General features: G+C 46.8%; 1 protein-coding gene across 1 annotated transcript; it reads left to right on the top strand.

Annotated features, from left to right (window-relative positions):
- Nucleotides 1-11,783: 11,783 nt before the first annotated feature.
- PROKR2 (prokineticin receptor 2) lies at nucleotides 11,784-19,678 on the top strand. The gene is made up of 2 exons (XM_045528288.1): nucleotides 11,784-12,279; nucleotides 18,626-19,678. The coding sequence occupies exons 1-2, from the start codon at nucleotides 11,822-11,824 to the stop codon at nucleotides 19,320-19,322; spliced, it is 1,155 nt and encodes a 384-aa protein (XP_045384244.1). The 5' UTR covers nucleotides 11,784-11,821; the 3' UTR covers nucleotides 19,323-19,678.
- Nucleotides 19,679-22,493: the final 2,815 nt, after the last annotated feature.

Raw genomic sequence — 22,493 nt, 5'->3', positions numbered from 1 at the left:
CAACACATTTACCAACTTCTATTCAATCATAGTCTCCATACTTACAAACAGGGTTGCATGCAGTTTCTTAATGGGACATGCCAGGACAGAGTACCTCCAGCCCCACTGTTGCATGATCTGCCCAAGAAAGGCAGGGTGGAAAGTTTTAGAGCTGTTTTTCTCCCTGTGGACAGAGGAGAGGAATGCTGTCCTCCCTGCCCACCTGGACATTATATGATTCTACCTTAAAGGACATTATATGATTCTACCTGCCCCTATCCCAGCCACAGCTGATTGGATCAGGAGTTGACAAGGACTGCCATGTACTGTTGTCTGAGTTGTGCCCTGCGCTAGGAGAGGAAGGGGTGAGTGCAACAGAAGCCTTAGTTATGTGTCCTGGCTCAGGGCTGCATCTGCCTGGAGGAAGGGCACCCATTTCAAATAACACAAATGCGCCCTGTGGGCTAGTAACCACATGAGTAAATACCTCACCCAAATTAGGTCAGTTAAATTCTCTCTCTCCTAGGCACGTGAGATTCCAGGGCTATTAAACTGGGAAGTCTGGCCAAGCTGGGGCAGAGAAAGAGAAGGACAGAGCAGACACACAGAGAGGAGACATGGAAAACCAGGCAGAGCCCCAAAGAATAGAGAGGCAGCCGCTGGGATGATCCTCCAGCTGTGATTCTGGACCCCAGGAGTCCTGATGTGGGTTTCATGAGACACACCCAGCTGTCTCCCCCAGATTCCTCTCCTAGCTTGAGCTGGTTTCAGTGCATTTCTGGTGGTTGCAACAAATGATACTTGGCTGAGGCAAAGGCCTTATGGAAAACTACTCCCAGGGGCCTTTGAGATGGATCATCAGAGTCCTGTCCCAGATGAGCACAACCCTACTGATGGGGCCCGTGACATAAGGAAGCTTCACCCATGTATTCAGTTTTGTCCTTGGGGAGCCTTTACACTGGTTAACCATTTGATAACATGGTTCTTAACCAGTTGTTTGGCTATTAGAAAACATTTGTGCAAAATTATCTGATTAGGTTAGTCATTCCCCAAGGAACTTTTCAAAAGCATTGAATGTGTCAAAACAAAATATTGTTGTTTGCAAGGTATCAAATATCTGTATAACTTTTTTTGTTTTTTGTATATGTATTCTTTGTTACACAAGTAATTCACATCTTCTGTGCATCGATTTAAAAATAGACACATTGCAAATTCCTCCATAATCCCACCACCTAGAGGCAATCACTGCTAACATGCTACAGTTTCTTATTCCAGTTTCTTTTTCCACATGTCTAAAGTATCTGGATTTTAACCAGCTTTCTCTTACAAGAACTGCCTTCTTGGAGAGCCTGTCTGTCTTAATGTGTCATTTTCATTAATAATAGTTCTTAAAGTGAGGCTGAAATCGCTTAGGGGGAAAAAGCCATAACTGGGGTAACCCATTTGAGTGACCACCAGGCGCAATGAAGGTACAGCATTCGCCCTGGGAACAACAGACGCAAAGATGACAGACTCTATCACTTCATTCTGGGAGTTGCCAGGCTTTTGTCTAAACCAGTCCAATTGCCAAATGATCCCCCTGCGGGTGTTAAAGCGCTGCCTGCAAAGAAATAATAGTTGTCCCTTTCAAGAACACTTTCTGCTGTAAAAAAAAAAATAGCAGTAATCACTACCCCAAGATGTAAAATAGAAGCCAGGCTGGAAAACTCGAGCCCACCAGATGGACCTCAGAAAGATCGCAGTGTTAACTGGCTTGCAAAGATGCACAGAAGTAAGTGGGGAGATGCTGACTTCAGGACTCCCTGCAATGCAATATCCGGCAGCACAGATTGAACTAGTTGGCCTTAAATAACAGCAAAGTTGTAGACTGAATTTCAGTTTTGCAGGTTATGATGCAAAGAACATTCTGTAGGAATGGACACGCCATGGGGGGGGGAAAATGAATATCAAGGAGGGCTTTTGCCATTTAAAAAAAAAGTTGGGGCAGGGGTGTGGAATGATACTAGACGAAGGAACATGGCATCTACTGGGCGTCCAGATGTGGACAATGTCAGCAGTGGACTCACTTCACTTCCTGACTTTCAAGGGTTTATAACATGGTTATTTATAATATTGCTCCCCCCCGCCCCCGCCATCTCTTACCTACGTGTCCCTCTGTTTCTTTCACTTCCTCTGTTTCTTTCACTCCACCTTCAGCTCCACTTGGAGTTTCTCAGTTGGGAGGCTGAGTCTCAGCAAATAAAGATGTGTGTCTGTGTGGGTCTCCCTCAGCCCCTACATCTGCTTTTGCCGTGCATAAGCCCAGTGGCCCCTGCTGGCCCTATCCACACCCTACTCCTCGTCATTCCTTCTAAAGGGCCCTCGTGGGGCAGGGACGGCATGGTGTGGTAATGGGAGTCCAGGCATCAGACGACAGAAGCAGGTGTGCAATTCCAGCTAGTACAACCTCCCCACCAACTCTCACCCACCATTCCTCTCCAAGTACACTGTCCAGGGCAACAGCACCAATGTTCCATGCCCGCAGATGCCTTTGTGTAGGACATCTTTTATCCCTTCCAAGGAGGGTGCCTGTGATGAGAGCAGTAAGATTTTGGAGCCACAAGCTTGGCTTCTTTATTTCCAGTTCAATCCCAAAGTGATACAAAGGCCAAAAATGTGCCACCAGCCACACAATGCAGACTCCTGAGGCTGCAAGTTACTCCAGCATCTCCCAGCTCTCAGCCCTGCAAAAGCATCTCTGGACTTAAATGTTAGATATCTTCTGTTTAAAAGGAGATGCATGTGTGTAATTCAGTCCATTTTGGGGGGGTATGTAGTTTCTCAAAAACTACTTCCAATTCCCTGGACAACCTGTGCCCGTGGATAACCTGGCACCTCTCTTCTGCATCATTGCCCCAGTTCCGCTGCACCCCATGCTGCACTTCTCAAAGCCTTACGCTCACTGGCAGAGTGTGCTCCGTAGAGCTGGTACTCAGAAACAGCATGTTGAATTTGTCACCGATTTTAACTTTCTCTTCCCAGCTTTTATGTTTTCAGTGACGCTTTCAACTAGTACAGGTTTGGAAAATGTCCAAACTGAATCAAATACAGAGAAAAGGCCCCAAACTGAAATTTTTATTAAAAGAAAGAAAAGCATTCACACCATCTTGGCTGATCTATGATATTACAAGTGAGAAAACAAAATGTCACCCTGCTGGGAAGATGTTCCGCTGTTTTGAGGCAGAGTTCATTCAGCTCTGCTTCTTATAGGCAATGATTTCCATCAGAGTATTTTTAGTTTTCATGTTGTTTTTTTTGGGGGGGAGGGAACTTGGCAAAGAATGGATACTCGAAGAAGCCAGGAAAATATTATTGATACGCAGAACAAGAATCTACCAGCATTGAGCCCGGGCATGTATCATTCAAGAAAGGTCTTGACACACACTCCAATTTGAGAGCTGCCATTACAGTCTGCCTGATACCAAGTCATCTGGGCTGGAATGCCCATGGCCTCCAGAGACAAGCATAGGTCTTGGAAAGGTTGTTCCTTGCTCTCCCATTTTGTCCTGTTCTTGCTTCAATACTATACTCCCCGCAAGGCAAGCAGAGTTCACTATCAGGAGCAAGAGCATGTGAATCCTGATCCCAGCCATGCACAAGGGAAACCACAATTCTCAAGTTAGTGCAGAGGAAGAAGCCTGGATTTGGGATTTGAATCCCAATTCTGCCACCCACCAGCTGTGGAACCTTTCAGATTCAACCTGCCTGAGCCTGTTTTGTCCCACACAAAAATACCTGGATCTGTTAGGGTTCCTTGTTAGCAAGCAACAGAATTCAGCTCTAGATAAATTAAGCTAAAAAGAGAAATTACTAAGGCAATGAGCTGACTCATAGAATCTGAGCAGCAGCTGAAGGAGCTCTGGGATCCAAGACCCAGGAACTAAGTGTGAACTGCGTCGATTGTTTCCGTTCTTCGTTTCTCCCTGCATCCATGCCCTTGGCCGTGCTGCCTTTGCAGCATCCTCCCAACCCATGATTCTGGCTCTGCATGCGGCTTGCTCCAGCCAATGGGATGTTAGCAGACATGATGCTAGCAAAGGCTCGGAATGGTTTTGGTTTTGTCCATTGGGTTTGTTTGCTCTTGCAACTGTGCCTCTACCATGAAAAGGACATGCTCAGACAGATCTGCCAGATGATGAGAGACACAAAAACAGGGCCAGACCAGAAATTAAAGTACAACTCTGCAAAGTAATGCCCATGGCACAAATGTTCTCAGGTCCCACATACACACACACATACCCTCGCTATTTCAGTGCCTGTCTTCCAGCTATCCACACGGGCATCTTTTGCCTGGGAGCTTTCTCTGACCACAGGAGTCTGCTCTGCCGATAGAACACCCCTCAGGAAGAGTTCTCACAGATGACTGCCAGCCCCTCCCCACTGGTAGAACTCAGTTTTGGCTATTCCACACTGTGGCCTAGGCTCCCTAGTGAAATTAAGTTCTGTTTTCCCACAGTGACAACCTGCTTCATTTTACACCCTTTATTGGCTGCCTTCCCTTCCCCATCTCCCTTTTTTATTCTTTGGACAGTGTGTCCTGGGATCACCTGCCCAAGAAACATGGTGCACCCAAACCTTTGTCTCAAGGTCTGCTTTTAGGGGAACCCAACCTAAGACAGCTTATTATACCACAGGACATAAGCCAAGGTCACATCCCTTTTAATATTCAAGTTAAATAACACATAGCCCGATGTCACCCATAGTGAAAATGGCTTTCTCCCTCTCTTAGTCCTCCCATAACAGGCCCAAGCATCCCCAAAGCCTGTTTGGTTTGCATATGAACAGGTATAATAAAGTCCAGGTAACAGAGGTCACCTCTAAGGGGCCGGATTGTGGATAGGGGGCAGAGAAAGACTTTAACTTTTAACTTTCCACATTTCTACATTATGTGAATTTTTTCCAAATGTATGCACCCAAACCAACCCACCCCTCACCCTCAGTTGACTCACCTGAGGAAGGAGTTTTCATCTTTTTCCTGAGCTCTGGGAGGAATGGCACGTGAACACCTGGATACACGGTCTTCATCTGGAAGAAGAAGAGCCAGAGGAGCTGAGGCTCAACATAAATCCATTCCCAAGTGCCTCCTTATAAGACTAAACCCTTCCCAAACCCACCGAATGTGGATCTGGACTTGGAAGTCTTGAGTCTTTCTTATTAGCTACAGCGCTGTCCTCTCATTCACCTTCCTTCCAGTGAACAGGGTCATTTCTACAAAGGGGATTTCATGAACCGGACTCTCCATTTTAGAGTCCAGCTTTGAGTCCGTTGATGAGCTGCTTCCTGCAAAGTCTTTGCTCTCTCAACCCTGCTTCCTCCTCCCGAGGACTCTGAAAATGTTCTGAAACAACTTCAACAGCAATCACAAATCCTGACCAAAAACTCTCCCAGCTTTCACGTAAGCTTATCTCTTTCCTCTATAGACAGGGAGGGTGGCTGGTGGGCACAGAACCTGACGCTTCATGTCACTACCAGCTATCATCTTCCTGGCACTGCTGTAGAGGCAGAGGGAAGCTAGAGAGGGAAAAACACCTGGGTCAGGTGAGTCAGGCGGCACGTCTTAAAGAGCCACTCTGCGGAAGCCCGTGAAAGCTGAGCGCACGGAATGAAGGTGGAGCCAGTGCTGATGCACCTGAACCACTAATTTAGCTTCACCTTTTCCAACTTTAATTCATAGAGCTTAATTACATTAACTTTAAAAGCAATTAAAGAGTTTAGCTAACAATATGTCTACAGTCAATAACAAGGACACATTCTTAATTCGATTATTAAATACTCCAGGAGAGACACACAGGCACACAGAAAAATAACTTGGGGTAATTTTGGAGAGAATAGTGCCCCCTCCCTACTATACTCTGAATGACTGAGGCGACATGTGCATTCAGGACCGAGGACCCATGCAAGGGAACGGCATTGCTGAGGATCGTGCTCTTGAATATCGCCTCTTTGGGCTCAACAGACATTTGGTCATTGATCAGGTGCAGCCCCCGGCACTCACCTCTACCCTCCAAAAACTGCTTTATGGTGAGACCCCTATGGAGTTCAATGTGACAAAACCTATGAAAAAGCATTCTACATATGCTTTTATGATTTGACTCAGTAATACCACTTCTAGAATTTTATCATTCAAATAGATTTGCACATATACAAAAAGAGGCTATGTACAAAGTTATTCATTGAAGTATATGCATATCATTTCATAGGGTAGCACTATAATAGCCAAAAATTTGAAAAAAAAAACCCCAATTTGTAATTTAACAGGCATATTTTGAAAATACTAAACAACATGTCCAGCAAAAGGAAACTTAAAAAAAAACTTTGGTGTATCCTTACAATGGACTGCTCTACAGTTGTTTCAAAAAAGGAATGAAGAAGCTCTTCATATATTGAATTGGAAACTTCTTAGAGGATAATAAATGGTAATATACTGTTGTATTTGCAAAAAGAAACACTGGGAGAATAGTATAGGAAACTCATAAGAGAAGTCAAAGGGAACAAAATAGATGGGTACAGGAGCAAGAGTGATGCCTTTCAATGTATGATTTTGTGTATTTTTAAATTTTTGAGTCATTCATGGGAGTTTATTATTAGTTCCAAAAATTTTAATAACAGTATGGTATTTCGTAAAAACAACTTTATCACATTTTAGTTGATCAAGTTGTAGGAAATGTGGGTTGTTTCCAATTCTTTGTTATTCTACACATTACTACTGTCCATGTTCTTGTAGTGAAATCTTTACCTGCTTCATTCATTATCTCCATAGAATAGTCATGCAAATAAAATTTCTAGATTAAAGTATGTCATTTTTCAAAGCTTTTTATGTGCATTGATGCATCAAGCTCCAGAGAATCTGTATCCATTTTTATGATTTTAAAAAGTTTACTTCTGTAACTCTTACAAGCCTGGAGACCCACCCGGCTCTGTCCCAGAAAGGAGTCACTTTCAAGAAGCACAATTCAAATGTCAAAAGTAATTTAAAAGAAATGATCTGAAAATCAGATTTACCTCACAAACCCTGAGCTCTCTCTTCCCCACATACACACGTTGACACATGTTCTGAGCAGTGTGAGGGTTGGGGGACACTAAATGGAGTTCAATCTGCCAACCTCAAGTGGACTCAACCATTCAACCCTTCCCTTTAGGTACCAAGTGTCTCTAAGAGATGTTCCTCTGCCATCACATTAACCCTCTCCAATCGCCCAGAGTCATAATGACTGAGTGTCCCTTATGGATATTCTGTGTGGAAGAAAAATAAAGAAAACTCAGATTTAGTATTTTCAAAATATTTTACCTGTTAAATTTTTATGATGAATGTCTCTCAAGTGGATTCAAATTTATAATCTGGCCCGTGTTGAAGTCTCCTTTCCTCATCTATCCATTTTCCTCATGCACAGTTGTTTCTGCTATAACCTCTCTCCCCTGCGGATCTGCGACAACGCCAGCCTGCACAGTTTTCCTGTCCTCCCCGTTGTCTCTCCCTGTCCCTCAGTGCATTACGACGTAGTTCAGCTAAGTCTCTCTCACCGAGAAAGACGTCAGAGAGGAAAGACTCCTTCAGAGAGAAGGAGAGACTTTGGACTGGCAATTAGAGAAATCTCTTTGACTAGAGGGGGAAGTCCGTTAGTAATTTTCATCCTATCTGCTTTAGTAATCTCCCCTTCCCCAGTTCTTGCTAGCTTTGTGAGCCAAAGTGGGCATGTAAAGTTGCCCCCAACTACATAATGCAAAGTCTTCAGCCCCTCTCAAAAGTTGCACTCACACCCAGTTCAGTCTATGAACGCTAGTGTCAGTGCAACTCCTGCCACCCTTAGGAGGAAAATGCCTCTCCGCTCCCCTCTTGTAGCAGCTGTAGGATCAGTGACCTGCCCCGTATCTCCTCTGCCCACCCGAACTCACCAGCAGATGCAGTGCCTGACACCCTGACACCTCTCTTCTTTGCAGCCTTAGTCTTTCTGCACCACACAGAGGCACACCTCAGAACTGAGGGAAATTGTGGTCCTCAGGGAAACTGTCCATCAGTGTGGGGCTAGGAATCAGCGGCTGAATGTCCAAGCCTCCCTGTGTTGCAGTGGACAATCATGAAGCATGCTCCTTATGATTGGTGGGTCAACCGGAATGAGCTCCAGATGGCCACAGTGGTGCCCTGATTGTTAACACTGCTACGTGCCAGCTCTTGTCCCTTCCCTCTCTCAATTCTCCTGACCATGCCTGTGTCCCCAGGACCACCTCCCAGTCAACAACCTGCACTCAAGCCTTTGTCTTGGAGTCTCTGTGAGGGGAACCTGAACTAAGACAACTCCTTATAGCACTTTGTTGCAATATTCTATGAGCAACCACCATCTCCCTGGAAACTGTCCATCCCCAGGCAAAGCTCCTACTCTGCTAAGAGTAGTCAGGACTTCAAGTTATTAAAATGACATCTATGGGTTTCCAGATCTGTGTGAAAGCAACCTTGCCATAACTCTATCTCAGAGGGTTCCATGAAAGAACCAGAGGGCAGAGGGACCCATGATCTGTGTGCCCCATAAAAAAAGGGGTGGGTGTTGTCCGTGAGTGGAAAAGCCTTTAGCCAAAGTTGATAAGTATGCACCAAGCCTTTGAAAGGAACCTCCACCAAAGCGTGTGTCCAGGGCATGTAACTGGTCACCCCATCACCCCTCCTTAAACAACAGAACCTCTTTTGCCTCCACATCTGGAGGTTGTCCTGAGTATCCACCACACCAGCCGAACAGCAGCCCTTCCCCAGGAGGAAGGCAGAAAGCTGGATCTCTTGTCTCTGGTCATGGCCGGGAGATGCCAAAAGGGGAGGAGAATGGGGTTAATTTCACACAAAGTGGGAAAGGCAGAATCACAGAATGTCACAGAGGTTTCAAGTTCATGTACCCGCACGTTTTTAATTGGCAGCCCCGTGGACTGTATCAAGTCTGAGATATATCCTCTTTGGCCAACAAAAGGTCTTTGTTTTAACTAACCCAAAGAGTATTTATAAAGTTCTCAAATTCCAGATTCTCTTGAAAACTGAGAAGATCTGACAAGGCAGAGTCCATATTCCAACCTGCCATTAATTTGCTGGGGCTTAACAGCGGGGAACACCTTTAGACCTTCAGTGTCCTGCCACAGTTCCGTTCCCGCACACCCGGAGCTTCGGCTGCCTGGGAACCCGCACTAGCGCCGCAGGAGCTACGGTGCCCCGCGCCCTAGGCGCACCAGCCCGAGGGCACGCGGTGGGGTGCGGGAGCCAGGCACCCACCCTCGGCTTGGGCTCGGAGACAGCCCGGGGACCCCGGGGCGGAGCCGAGTGCAAGGCGGGGCGCGCTGAGCCAGGTCCGAGGCGCTGAGGAAAGCTGCGGGGGCGGAGCGCCAACTCCAGCGGGAAGAGAGAGACCGCCACACGCCGGGAAGCCCGCTGGCGCTCGGAAGAAAGGGACATCCCCTCACGCAGCGCCTCTGTAAGTGCAGATCCAGGTCCGGCCCTCGCCCGCCCACTCCACGACCCTCGCGCGAGCCACCGGTGCAGCAGAGCGCACAGGAGAGGGGGCGCCGAGGCAAGTAAGGGGTCAGATCCGCGCAGTCGGGGACTCTGGCGCTGCGGGGGGGGCGTCGCCTGGGCTAGGGCCTCCGATGCCCACTTATTTCTGCGGGGCATTCGGGCTGCTCTGCCTCTGCTGCCACTCTCGAGAAGCGCCCGGGCTGGCTCGCAGCAGGCGAATCGGTTGCGGGAGATGCCCTCGCGGCCCTCCAGGACCCGGCGGGGGGCGGTAAGCAGGGACTGGGGCGTGCGACCTCGGGGGAAGGAAGCCAGAGGGTCGCTGGGCTGGGGCACGTGCGCCAAATGGCCAGCAGAGCCCGGGCAGGGGGGGCACCTTCCTGAAAGCAGAGCAGAAAAGAGCAGGCGTCTGTGGGAAAATTCCCGCGCGCCGCATCCTCCGCCCGCCCCTCGTTTTCTTCCTGCCCGCGGCCCCGCAGGCTTTGCCTCTCCAGCCTGAATTTCTGCCTTGATTCCCGCCCCGGCCAGGGCGGCGCCTCGGGAGAGCGCGCGGGCGCCTCGATGAGCTGCGGAGGGGGCTGCTGGAGCGGGTGGTCGCGGGCCGGGAGGGTGGCACCTCCTGCGAAACCCGCCCGGGACCCGCCCCAGCCCGGCGCACGCCCTCTCGTTTTGGGTCATGGGACAGGAAAGCCGCGGAGTGTAGATGCCCAGAGGGCCAGGACTCCCTCTTCTAGGGGCTCCAGCTGGGCAGCCTGCGGAGATTGGGGTCTCGCGCGGGACGGAGAGGGTCTTGGGCACGCAGCTGGCGAGCGCGCCCCAGGTTGGGGTGTCCCTGCCATCCTCCTGACTCCTGTTCCTTGCTGGGGTGCAGTTCCTGTCTCTCGGTGTCGCCTTCCCCTCACAGAGGCGACCAAGCCCGTTGTCCAGTTTGGTCCCCTTCTTGCTACCAGCATCCCGTGGCCCCCACACCTGGAGTCGTTTCCATGTGTGCCGAGAGGTAGGGGAAGGCCACGCAGCGGGACGGCCAGGGCCCCCTTCCGCAGATGATAGGGTCCAGGCTCTTTCTCAGGACCCCCCCCCCCCCGGGATGCCTTGTACCCCACAGCGCCCTGTCTCCTGAAGCCTCAGTACTTCAGAGACTCCCCTGTGGGGATATTGAGGCACTGAGAATATAAAGGACCTAGGCAATGAAGGACCGTTCCCCCCTCCGGCTTTTCTGGTGTTCGATGATCACCCCTCATTCCTCCCCCCACCCTTGGGGGCTGACTTCAGTTAAACCAGGTTTTGGAGTGGCCACCACTTCCAGAGGACACAAGCCTTGGTGACAAGACATAATGCCTCCTCCAGGGTTGACTTTAGGTGGAGAACTGGGGCTGGAGGGAAGGGGGAGGGAGGGGAAGCAGACAAAACATTTCTTTCTACAGCTGGTCCCCAAAGAACAGGAGAGCAGCAGCATTCCCTTCCCACCACAGCCCCAACACGGACAGAACCCTGGGCAGGACCCTCAATCACTCACTCAACAGACTCCTCTCCAGCCCCCGCTGTGTGCCAGGCCCTGGACTGGGCAGCAGGAATTGGGTTTACAGGAAGACTGGGATTCCGAGAGCATAAATCAGTGGCCCCGGATGACTCAGTCTGTCCCTGTGAAAATGGATTTGGTGGTTTCCAAGTCCATGGTTTGGCCAGGACAGAGAAGCCCTGTCCTGCTTTAGTGGAAAGACCCTACAGAGTCCCAGCCCTCCTGCTTCCTTGTCCCTGGTGGCAACAGGTGGTGCAACATTGTGACTGCCATAGAAGCCTGAGCCAGTTTCTGGGAGCAGCCTTAGAAAACTTCCAGAAGACCCTTGTGGGGGCTGATGCATTTGGGGCGGGAAGATGGGTGTGATGGGCAGTCAGACAGGCCCTGGTGCCTGGGAAAAGGGCACAGGTGCACATTCTTAGGTGTCTCTAGAGAGTCCAATCCATCCTATGCTCAGTCCTTCCTGACAGCTGGGCAGCCAGTGGAGGGTTTCTCAACTTCCAGATCTCATGTCTCCTCTCCTCTGCATCCTGGGTAGCTCTGTCTCGGGGTTGGCAGTAGGTCTGATTGGCCTATGCCTGGGGAACTCAAGGAATGCCACCAGATATTCTTCTGCATGCTGTCCCCTGGTTGTGTCTCCTTCCGTATCCAGGATGGTGAGTCACTTCTCCCCAAGGATGTGGGCAGGGTGCCAGTCTCACTGACCTTGTGAGAGCAGAAGATCTGGACCCCCAGTTGGGATTGCTTGGACCCCTTACCCCCTGCACCTCCCTGCCACCTCTCCCTCCGCAGGCCTCACCATGGCAGCCCAGAACGGAAACACTAGTTTTGCACCCAACTTTAATCCACACCAAGACCACACCTCCTCCGTCTCCTTCAACTTCAGTTATGGTGATTATGACCTCCCGCTGGATGAGGGTGAAGACCTGACCAAGACCCGGACCTTCTTTGCAGCCAAGATCGTCATCGGCGTGGCGCTGGCAGGCATCATGCTGGTCTGCGGTATTGGCAACTTTGTCTTTATTGCCGCCCTCGCCCGCTATAAGAAGCTGCGCAACCTCACCAATCTGCTCATTGCTAACCTGGCCATCTCCGACTTCCTGGTGGCCATCGTCTGCTGCCCCTTCGAGATGGACTACTATGTGGTGCGCCAGCTCTCCTGGGAGCACGGCCACGTGCTCTGTGCTTCTGTCAACTACCTGCGCACAGTCTCCCTCTACGTCTCCACCAATGCCCTGCTGGCCATTGCCATTGACAGGTGAGGATGCTGGGTAGGGGTGGATAACGGAGCCGGGCTAGGCTGTCTCTTTCCTGGCTTCAGCCCTGCGAGGCCGGCATTGCTCCAGGTATGAATGCTGACTGATCTTTCGAGGGGCAAGAGGAGACCTTGTTTCTCCTGTTATGTTCTTTTCCCCACAAATGTGGGCAAGAGTGAGGCTTCGGAGTGCGCCGACACTGGGCTGTGGCCCCAGATACCACCTCTGCCTTAGATACAGGCATGCCACGTGACAGCCTACGGCATCCAACAAAGGCAAATGAGGAAAGTTCAGGCAGCTACTACTTAGAAGCCACGGGAGAGTTAACCAGGGCAGCTTCCAGCCAAGACCAAGTTTTGTACCAAGGTTTTCCTGTAACCACTACCGAGGCCGAGATGTAAAACATTTCCAACACCTAGAAAATTTCCCATGCTCCTTCCCAGTCAATCCTCCCACCCCAGGCAACCACTAATTTGATTTCTATCATAATAGTTTAGTGTTGCCGGTTCTTTAACATCATAAAAAAGGAATCATACAGTTTGTACTCTTGTGTTGGAGAGATGATTTTTTTTTTTTTTTTTTGCTTTCTAAAATTATTTTCTCCAAAATTTTTTCAGGGGTACAAAGGTTTAGATAACATATATTGCATTTGTCCTGCCCAAGTCGGAGCTGCTAGCATGCCCAAAAAGCTGATTTTAAAATAAGATAACAAGGTTTACAGAAAAGACGGAAGGACGTGCTTGCTTTTGCTTTCCTACATACGTCCCTGTGCTCATTTGCATACATTTGCATGAGATGTTCCAGAAGTCCTTGCTCTATTTTATTTTTTTCTTTCTTTTATTTATTTATATTTTATTTTATTTTTTGCTTTTATTATTATTTTAATTGACACATAATAATTGTACATATTTATGTGGTACAGAATGATATTTTGATGCACGAGTACAATGTGTAATGATCCAATCAGGATAATTAGCATATCTATCACCTCAAGCATTTATCATTTCTTTGTGTTGAGAACATTCAAATCCACTCTTCTAGCTATTTGAAAATATACAGTAAATTGTGTTATAGTTACCCTGTAGTGCTACGGAACACTAGAACTTATTCCTCCTATCTAGCCCTTGCTCTATTTTAAATCTATAAAGTAAAATTTATAATAGCAGCTCATGACAAATCTTACACACATTTTATTTATTGGAACAGTTGTAGACCAACATCTGACCATCAGTGGCTGTATGTGACAGGGGCAGTTGGTGTCACCTCCTTTTGGTTACTGTCTGCCATTGTAACATGTGCTTATTCTGATAATGTGTTTTAGCATCTTTTCTTCCTTTTGTCTCTCTTCAACTCTTCAATGTTTCCCTTGTCCTCAGTGTTCTCTTAAGTTTGTTGCCCTTTTTAATCAACCCATTTATTATTTTTCATTTTGGTAATAAGATACACATACAGGTACAAGAATCATCTTCCTTCCTTTTTATAATGTAATTCCCGCAGGGAGAACAATTTTGTTACAACTTTCGGGCTCTCCAACCCTTAAACCAGCGCTTATAAAATGTGTACCTATCAACTAACTGCATGAAACTCCCCAGGGCAAATGGTAGAGTATCATTTGATGCAATGATACAAAGATTCCTGGGCCCCAGCCCAGCCTCTTGTATGGGAATCCCTTGGACTGAGGCCCAGGAATCTGCATTTTTATCTAATTCCTTGAGTGATTCTGATGCTCATTAAAGTGAGAGTTATAGCTGTTACCGTCGTCTTTGTCCTATTGAAACCTTTGTCTTTATAATGTTGAGGGTTTCATGTCTCTTTTTTTTTTTTTTTCGGTAACATTGGAGTTTCTTGGGAAGCAATCACCCTGCTACAACACAGCAGATATCAGAGTGGTTCTTTTTTGACCCCAGACCAGCTGTGCCCCAGTTAGTTTCCCAGCCCCATCAGCAGTTCCATCATTCTCTCAGTCACCCAAGCAGGGAAGAGTTACCATTATCCTTTACCTTTCTACCTATCCCCCCCCCCACCCTCACCCACCCCTTGTGTTCAGCCCTATACCAAGTCCTGGCAATGCTCCCTCCAGCTTCATCTCTTAGCAAGTCATAGCTGGACCATCATCATGCTCTTCTAGCCTGTCTTTTCACTCCCCAGGGGTTCCTGACTGTTCTGTGAAATCTATACTCATCCATATTAAGCATCAGAATATCACCATCGATGGGTCTTCCTAAAGCATTTGATTGCTCAAAAAATCTCTGAAAGTCTCAGCGTTTACAGAGTACATGCCAAATCCTGTGTCTAGCATTCCAGAGTCTTTGTAATTTGATGCCAACCTGTCTTTCCAAACTCATCCTATGTATGGAGATACAGGCAGTGTTTTCCAAAAGACAGTGTATTTTAAGCACAACAGCCATGTCTTCTGTTTTTCTGTGTCTTAGATTATACCTCTGTTTTAGTTTGGGTGACTCCCAAAACAGACTCTGAGACAAGGATTTATGTACAGGTAACACCCAGGAAGTACCTATATGGCGATGGGAAGTGAGGCAGGGAAGGGAAGGCAGTCCATACAGAATGCCCGGTATTATATAACTTGTTATTAAACAAGTTTTCACTGTGGGCAACTAGAGCTTATTCCTGCTGAGGGACTCTTGGAGCCAGTGTAGGTCACACCTCAGAGTTCTCCCAGGAGTGGGAGGTGGGAGGGAGCTGGGGTATTTACACACTATCTCTCGTAAGTCACTGGCAAGGGCTGCTCCGGAAGTGCTATGCACGTAGCCAAGAGAACTCTAGAAGCCAGAGAAAGCCTTCAGGCAAAGAAACACTGGTGTTGGCAGGTAGGAGTGGACAGGTGTGCACTGAAGTGACAGGAACAAATCGATATATGAGAGGGACACTGGGAGCATCAGCTACCACCTGGTAGAGCCACAACATGTTGCTGGGTCCTGCCATGTGCATGGCGTGTGTCTATGGAAGCTTAAAGCAGTAGAAAATACAGTCCTTGACCCCAAGGAGTTTTTATTCCACACAAAAACTAGTATTTATGAAACATAAAGAATACTCAAGAGATAAGACAAGAGCCATTTGCAGGAAGATGTGATCATTAGGTTACTGATGTAGTCTGGGAATACTCTGTGAGGAAGATATAGAGATTTAAGGGTGCTGTTCTGATCACCTCATACTCAGCCCATTGATAAAGGGGGGATTCTCCCACCTCAAATAATACAAGAGGACTAAACACATGACACTTGACATGGACAGATGAGATTGACAGGAGTTAATTACTCACGGATGCTCACAGCCTGAGGGAAGAGGACAGTACACATCATGCAAGACCACACAAGGGTTGCACTCAGGAGCAGAGTGAACTAGCAGGGGCTGCGAGAGGCAGGCTCTGTAGTGACAAGGAGGTTGGGTGACCCTTGGTTCCTGTGGGAGAATGTGATTGCCTTGCTTGAATAATTTTATGGGCTGGAAGGGAGGTGAGACCCATTAGGTTGAGAATGGGGGTACAGCTGGTCCAGCTGGATGGGGACCCCTTCCTTCTAGGTGGAGGGGTACATCTGTTGAGAGCAGAGGAACTCACAGCTCGGCCTTCAGGGCCCCGTGAAGCTCAAAGATGTCAAGGCAGCACATGGAATGTAAGGACTGATGACACAGGAGCCTAATAAATAGCCACTCCTCTCCAACCAGGTTTTCTGACCAATTGAGAAATAAAGCAAAATGGTAAGAAAGATGGATGGTCACTCTCAGCCCTGATGATGCTGACTTTGGAGAACAGGGTTTTTATCTTTGGGCATACTCAAGGACCTTGCAGATGTCCTTCTTCCCATGGGAAGTGGCGAGTTTAAGCAACATACTGTAGCTTCCCACATACCTTATGCACATTTATTTACCTTTTCAGAACCTGACAAAAAGCCTGAGAGGCTGTCGGTAAGGTTATGATTATCCCCATTTCACAGGGGAAGAAATTAAGTCCCCCCAAGCATAACTGATTTATCTAAATACACAGCGTAGGTCCAGGTGTCTAGCTGGAATCCAGGTCTTCTGAATAATTCCTAGCCCTGTTTTGTTTTGTTTTTCTGATTTATTTGATGACAACTCTGAGTTTTAGAACATCCTACAGAATGAGGAAGATGATATAGATGGAAAAAGAATTTGAATTTAAGAGTTGACAACAGAATATGCAGGAATGTGGAAATTCCCTTTGACACTGGTTATTGAGATACTCTCCATGATGGAACCAGATTGAGAGGGAGCCATTAAGTCCCAAATTAGTTCTGCATTTTCTAAGGACTTTGGATGCAGTATGGTAGGCGGAATAATAACCCCCTCACCCAAGGATAACCACATCCTAATTTTCAGAATACATGAATATCTTATATTCTATGCCAAAGGGGAGTTAAGGTAGACGATGGAATTAAGGTTGCTAATTGGCTGATCTTAAAATAAGGAAATTATACTGGATTATCTGGGTGGGCCCAATGTAATCACAGAGACCTGAAAGAGGGAGGCAGGAGAGTTTGCATCAGAGTGATACAGTATAAGAAAGACTAGTCTGGCCACTGCTGGCTTTGAACAGGGAAAGGGTCACCAGTCATGGAATGCAGGCAGCTCTAGAAAAGGCAAAAAACAAAAACAATCTGGCAACTCCAGAAAGCCATGCTTGCCTTGGTGACACCTTGATTTCAGCTCAGTGAAAACCATGTCAGACTTCTGACTTCCAAAACTGTAAGATAAATTTGTGTAGTTTCAAGCCACTAAGTTTGTGGTAATTTGTTACAGCAGCAATAGGACACTAATGCACTTGGTCACCACAGAGAGACAGTGATTGTGAGGTGTCCCTGCCCCAGTCGAGGGTGAGCCAGCCCTGTGAGCCTGGTACCACCCAGGAAGATAGTGCAGGTTAAAGTAGCAAGGCTGGCTCACATGGATGGGTGAAGAACTCCACCAACCACTGTGCACATAAATACATCTAGCTGGGGTGAAGCCAGTGGTTGCAATGGAATCCAGCTTCATCCTAGATCTTCTGAAGCCACAAGCTGGGCAGAGCCATGCTGCCATGCGCTCTCCTGATGGAATTCAGTGGGTCAGAGCCACCAGCAGGCAGGAGGCAGGCAGGAGACAGGCAAGAGAAGATAAAACAACCTCGTGACAGAGATATTGCCAGGGACAAGAAGAAATAACATAGCAGAAGGTCTTTTTAGTCCAGTTGAACACCTGGGAAGGTGATCAAAGAATCTGGTTACAAAGGAAAGGCAAGTGGGATAGAACTTTCTACAGATGGCTTCTTGCTCTTGGCACCCCCAACTCAAGCTCCAGGTATGGGGTACACATTCATTTCCAGGGTTGATTTGTGTTTTCCCTCACCCTGATGCCTCTTATCTTCCTTCACCTTCGCCTATCACTCCTCCACATCCCTAATAAAATACACAGAAATGATTCCAGGGCACCAAAGTATCTAAATAGGTGTCATTAGGTCTTTCTGGAAAGAAAGTTTTGACCCATGCAAATGAGCTCATTTCATACAAACAGCTCCAGACGGTCTTTCCCAGACAGTGTGGCTCACTGGAAAGAGTAGGGAAAAGCCTGATGGGGTCAAGGTGACTTCACGCACCTTCTCATTTGAGCATGAGACAGCCCAGGGAAGTGGGTGTAAAAGCTTTGTATTAAGAGCCTGGAGTCTGGTCCCTGCACGATGTGAGCTTGGGAAAGACATAAATTTCTTGTAGAGTCCATAGATTCTACGACAAACCCACCCTGACTCTTCTGCCTTTGAAATGCAGGATGACACCACATGGGAGCGGCAGGAAACCCTTGTGCACAGCCCTTGCTTCACCTCTAAACTGTGAGATATTTGAGAATGAAGAGCTTTGAGGGTATTATGTTCTTGGGCAGAATGGCAAGATGGAAACCCAAGGTGTAATAGGACTCTTAATAAATAGGCTGCAAGTATTTCTTGAACACCTACTATATACAAAAAAGGATTTTACAAAAATTATCATTTTTAATATTCACAGCAGCCTTTCAAGGTATGTATCATTTTATCCCAGGTCGTTTTTGAGGAAATACACCTCAGAGAGATTGCGTAATTCATCCCAGACCCAAAAGCCAATTGGAGAAAAGCCAGGATTTATTCAGCCTGTTTGACCCAAAGCTGGTGCTGTTTTTGCTAAACCACTCCACTACTCCAAATGACGTTGCTAAAATAAGATGAAGCTTGTTGAGGCTGGGTAACAAATGCATGGGATTCATTGTGCCATTTTGTCTGCTGTCGTGTGTGCTTAGGGTTAGTTAAAAACTATTAATGTTTTCAAGCATACATCATTATTATTGTTGTGTTTCCTCTATCACCAGATATCTTGCCATCGTTCACCCCTTGAAACCACGGATGAACTATCAAACAGCCTCCTTCCTGATCGCTTTGGTCTGGATGGTTTCCATTCTCATTGCTATCCCTTCCGCCTACTTTGCAACAGAAACCGTCCTCTTCATTGTCAAAAACCAGGAGAAGATCTTCTGTGGCCAGATCTGGCCTGTGGACCAGCAGCTCTACTACAAGTCCTACTTCCTCTTCATCTTTGGTATCGAATTCGTGGGCCCTGTGGTCACCATGACCCTGTGCTACGCCAGGATCTCCCGGGAGCTCTGGTTCAAGGCCGTCCCTGGGTTCCAGACGGAGCAGATCCGCAAGCGGCTGCGCTGCCGCAGGAAGACAGTCCTGGTGCTCATGTGTATTCTCACAGCCTACGTGCTGTGCTGGGCGCCCTTCTACGGCTTCACCATCGTGCGCGACTTCTTCCCCACCGTGTTCGTGAAGGAGAAGCACTACCTCACCGCCTTCTACGTCGTCGAGTGCATCGCCATGAGCAATAGCATGATCAACACCGTGTGCTTCATGACCGTCAAGAACAATACCATGAAGTACTTTAAGAAGATGATGCTGCTCCACTGGCGTTCCTCCCGCCAGGGGAGCAAATCCAGCGCCGACCTTGACCTCAAAGCCAGCGGGGTACCTGCCACAGAAGAGGTGGACTGTATCAGGCTGAAGTGACCCACTGGTGTCACACAATTGAAAACCCCAATTCAGTACTGAGAGCATCACCTACCATCAACCAAGTTCACAGGCTGCATGGGAAAGGACATCTGTGTTCATGACTCCCTGTCCTGAAGGAGCTGGACGCTTCTAAGTCATAACATGCAGTGTGATGACTAAATGCAAACTGCAGCAGCTGACATTTACTGATACCTGCTCAACACCTACTGTGTGCATGTTGACAACAAAGAGACTAGGTACAAGTAGCAGCAACTGACATTGACTGAACACCTACTCTGTGCAAACCGCACCAATGAGATTAGACAAGGACAACAGGAGCTAACAGTTACTGATTACCTACTGGGTGCAAAAACGTTTGAAAAACCAAACAAAATGGCAGAAGCTATCATAGTATCCAGTTATGTAAATAGCCAGGCCAGAGGCCACAGATAGTTATCTGGACTCAGCCTCTACCTTCCCTCATTCAGTATCAGTGCAGGAAGGTCAAAGGCTATAGAGGAAGGGACTCAGACAGGCACAGAGACACAATGGAAATGTCAAGGATAAGCTCCCCATGTGGGGTTTACAGCCTCATGGGAAGAGAGTTCAAGTTTTCCCACCCAGCTCCTGCTACCTCCTGGGACATTCTCTAGGATTCTGGCTGCCAGAAAAATTTTTTTTCTTGAAACCAGGCCAGGCTGATGTGGTTATCTACAATGATGTAATCTCAAAGGAAAGAACCCACAAATCTCTTTTCTACTGATGCTTGAAAGTTCGTCATTCTATTGGGTGAAGATGGGCAATCCTGAGATGAGGGACACTTCAGTGCAAAGAATTTCAAGGACCCTGGGGTCAGGGAGGAAGAGGACAGAGAAGGGGGCAAAGGTTGCCACTGGCAATGAAATGAACATAATCTGTGTGGCCATTCTGCTAAGGCCTGGACCATTTTCTAGAACACACCCTTTTTTACGAAAGGAACTCTACCTGAAATCCAGAGACCTGCGTTTGAGTCCTAACTCTAAGACTCATGTCCTAATTTCGTGGATGTTTTCCCTCCATGTCTCAGTTTTGCTTTAACGAAATGGAGATGATGAAAATACATGCTCTGCCTGCCTTGCAGAGATGTTGGGGGGGCCCATTACGTCACGGTTTGTGAATGTGCTTTTCGACTGTACACATGATAAGAATGCATGAGTGATATTGAACAGTTTGGAAGGAGTTTGGAAACCCCAACCAGTGTGATTTATGATGGAGAATCACCCCCACTTTTCATCCCCATTCTTTGGACCAGAGAACGCTTAACTCTTTACAGTGTAGCCTGTCTACACCGGGGCAAAAAGAAATCCCTGTCCTGGGCTATAATCAGGAAAATTTAACCGCAGAGACTTAGTGACCCCCAGAATCTCAGCATCCCCGTAGTCTTAGAAGTGTTGACAGTCTTCCCTGCATGTTGTAAAACAGCACACCCCAGGGCTGCACAAATATCCGTTCTGAATCTGTCTGTATTATTACATGTCTGTGGTGATTGTGTATAGATGTCCTCATTTCTTCCTGATTCATTTTGAAGCAGAGAAATGACATGAATGGTATTTGGTTTGGTCAAGTTGACCAATCCATATTTGATCAACTTCTAATTTTCTGTACAGAAGGACTTATTTAGTTGTTCCCTTGGTTTTTTTTTTTTTTTTTTTTTTTTTTTCCGGTTTGTTTCTCCAACAGTGAAATTTCAACCAACATTTTTTTCTATCACCACCCAGCAGACTCACCTCCAGCCCAATCGTTTTATCCTCAGAAAATGCAAAAGCATTGTAATATTAGTCTAAGCAAAGCTGTTTGTAAATTCTGATTTAAAAAAAATTACACAATGCATTCCAAAGCCAAGCAAGTAAGTATGTTGAGTTATCTACATTTTTATAAGTATAATAATTATATTCTTATTTATTACCCTGTCCTGATTCCTCCTAATCAGAAGATTCTGAGGAGTAGACTGTGTCCCAGTTGAGTCTGTCAACAGAATTCTTCCACTTTTTCCTTTTTATCCTAAAATGTACTATCCTCCTTTCATCTAGATTTCACTGAAAAAAACTTTTGTAAATAGCAGTGTGTATTTGTGATCTTCCAGTGAATAAAAATGTTATGTTGTTATCAAATGAAATAATTGACATATGGAATCTTTTTTTTTTTTTTTTTTTGAGACAGAGTCTCGCTGTGTTGCCCGGGCTAGAGTGAGTGCCATGGTGTCAGCCTAGCTCACAGCAACCTCAAACTCCTGGGCTTAAGCGATCCTACTGCCTCAGCCTCCCCAGTAGCTGGGACTACAGGCATGTGCCACCATGCCCGGCTAATTTTTTTCTGTATATATATTTTAATTGGCCAGATAATTTCTTTCTATTTTTTAGTAGAGACGGGGTCTCGCTCTTGCTGAGGCTGGTCTTGAACTCCTGACCTTGAGCAATCCACCTGCCTCGGCCTCCCAGAGTGCTAGGATTACAGGCGTGAGCCACCGCGCCCGGCCCAACATATGGAATCTTAATCACACTGTTCAAATGTTTCCCTGCTCTCTTTATATCACGTTAGTATATTTAGATATGAATGGAGCAATAGCCACCTAAACAGCTCAGCTGTGAAACAGAGAGAAATTTATCAAAGGTGTTTTAGAACAGTGGCAGCTCATGCCATCAATCACCCTTCTCCTGGTCACAAGCTGATAGCCCATGAGTGTATTCATGGCACCTGAAAGCAGGGAACCACTACACTGTGCCCATGCGACCCCTTAATTTCAAAATGATCTCATTTGTTTAAATGAAAGCTGCTGCTTGCATGGTGACTATTCATCCCTCCAATTGGTATTAAGGTAATAAATTAATTGCACTTTTGTTTACTCTTCTCAAGACTAATTAATGGTAAGCTTAAGACACTTTCACTATGCTAAGATATATTACTATACACATTTATACCTCTTGTTATACATTGGAAAATCAATCTTATTTAGCAAAACAAATCCATTTTCTCAGCTGGAATAAGAGAAAAGATGGCCCTGTGAGGCCCTCAGGCCTGAAAACCAATTCCAGACTTAACAAGGAAGAATATAACATGTAGGAGGTGTTTAAAAAAACTTAAAATGAGTTCTATTTCTATGGGAAAATGATGGCTTTGAAACATATTCTCCCAATTTAACTATTATCTGTC

This window comes from Lemur catta, chromosome 17 (assembly GCF_020740605.2).
Source record: "Lemur catta isolate mLemCat1 chromosome 17, mLemCat1.pri, whole genome shotgun sequence".
Taxonomy (NCBI): domain Eukaryota; kingdom Metazoa; phylum Chordata; class Mammalia; order Primates; family Lemuridae; genus Lemur; species Lemur catta.
This window is presented reverse-complemented; position numbering and strand designations above follow the sequence as displayed.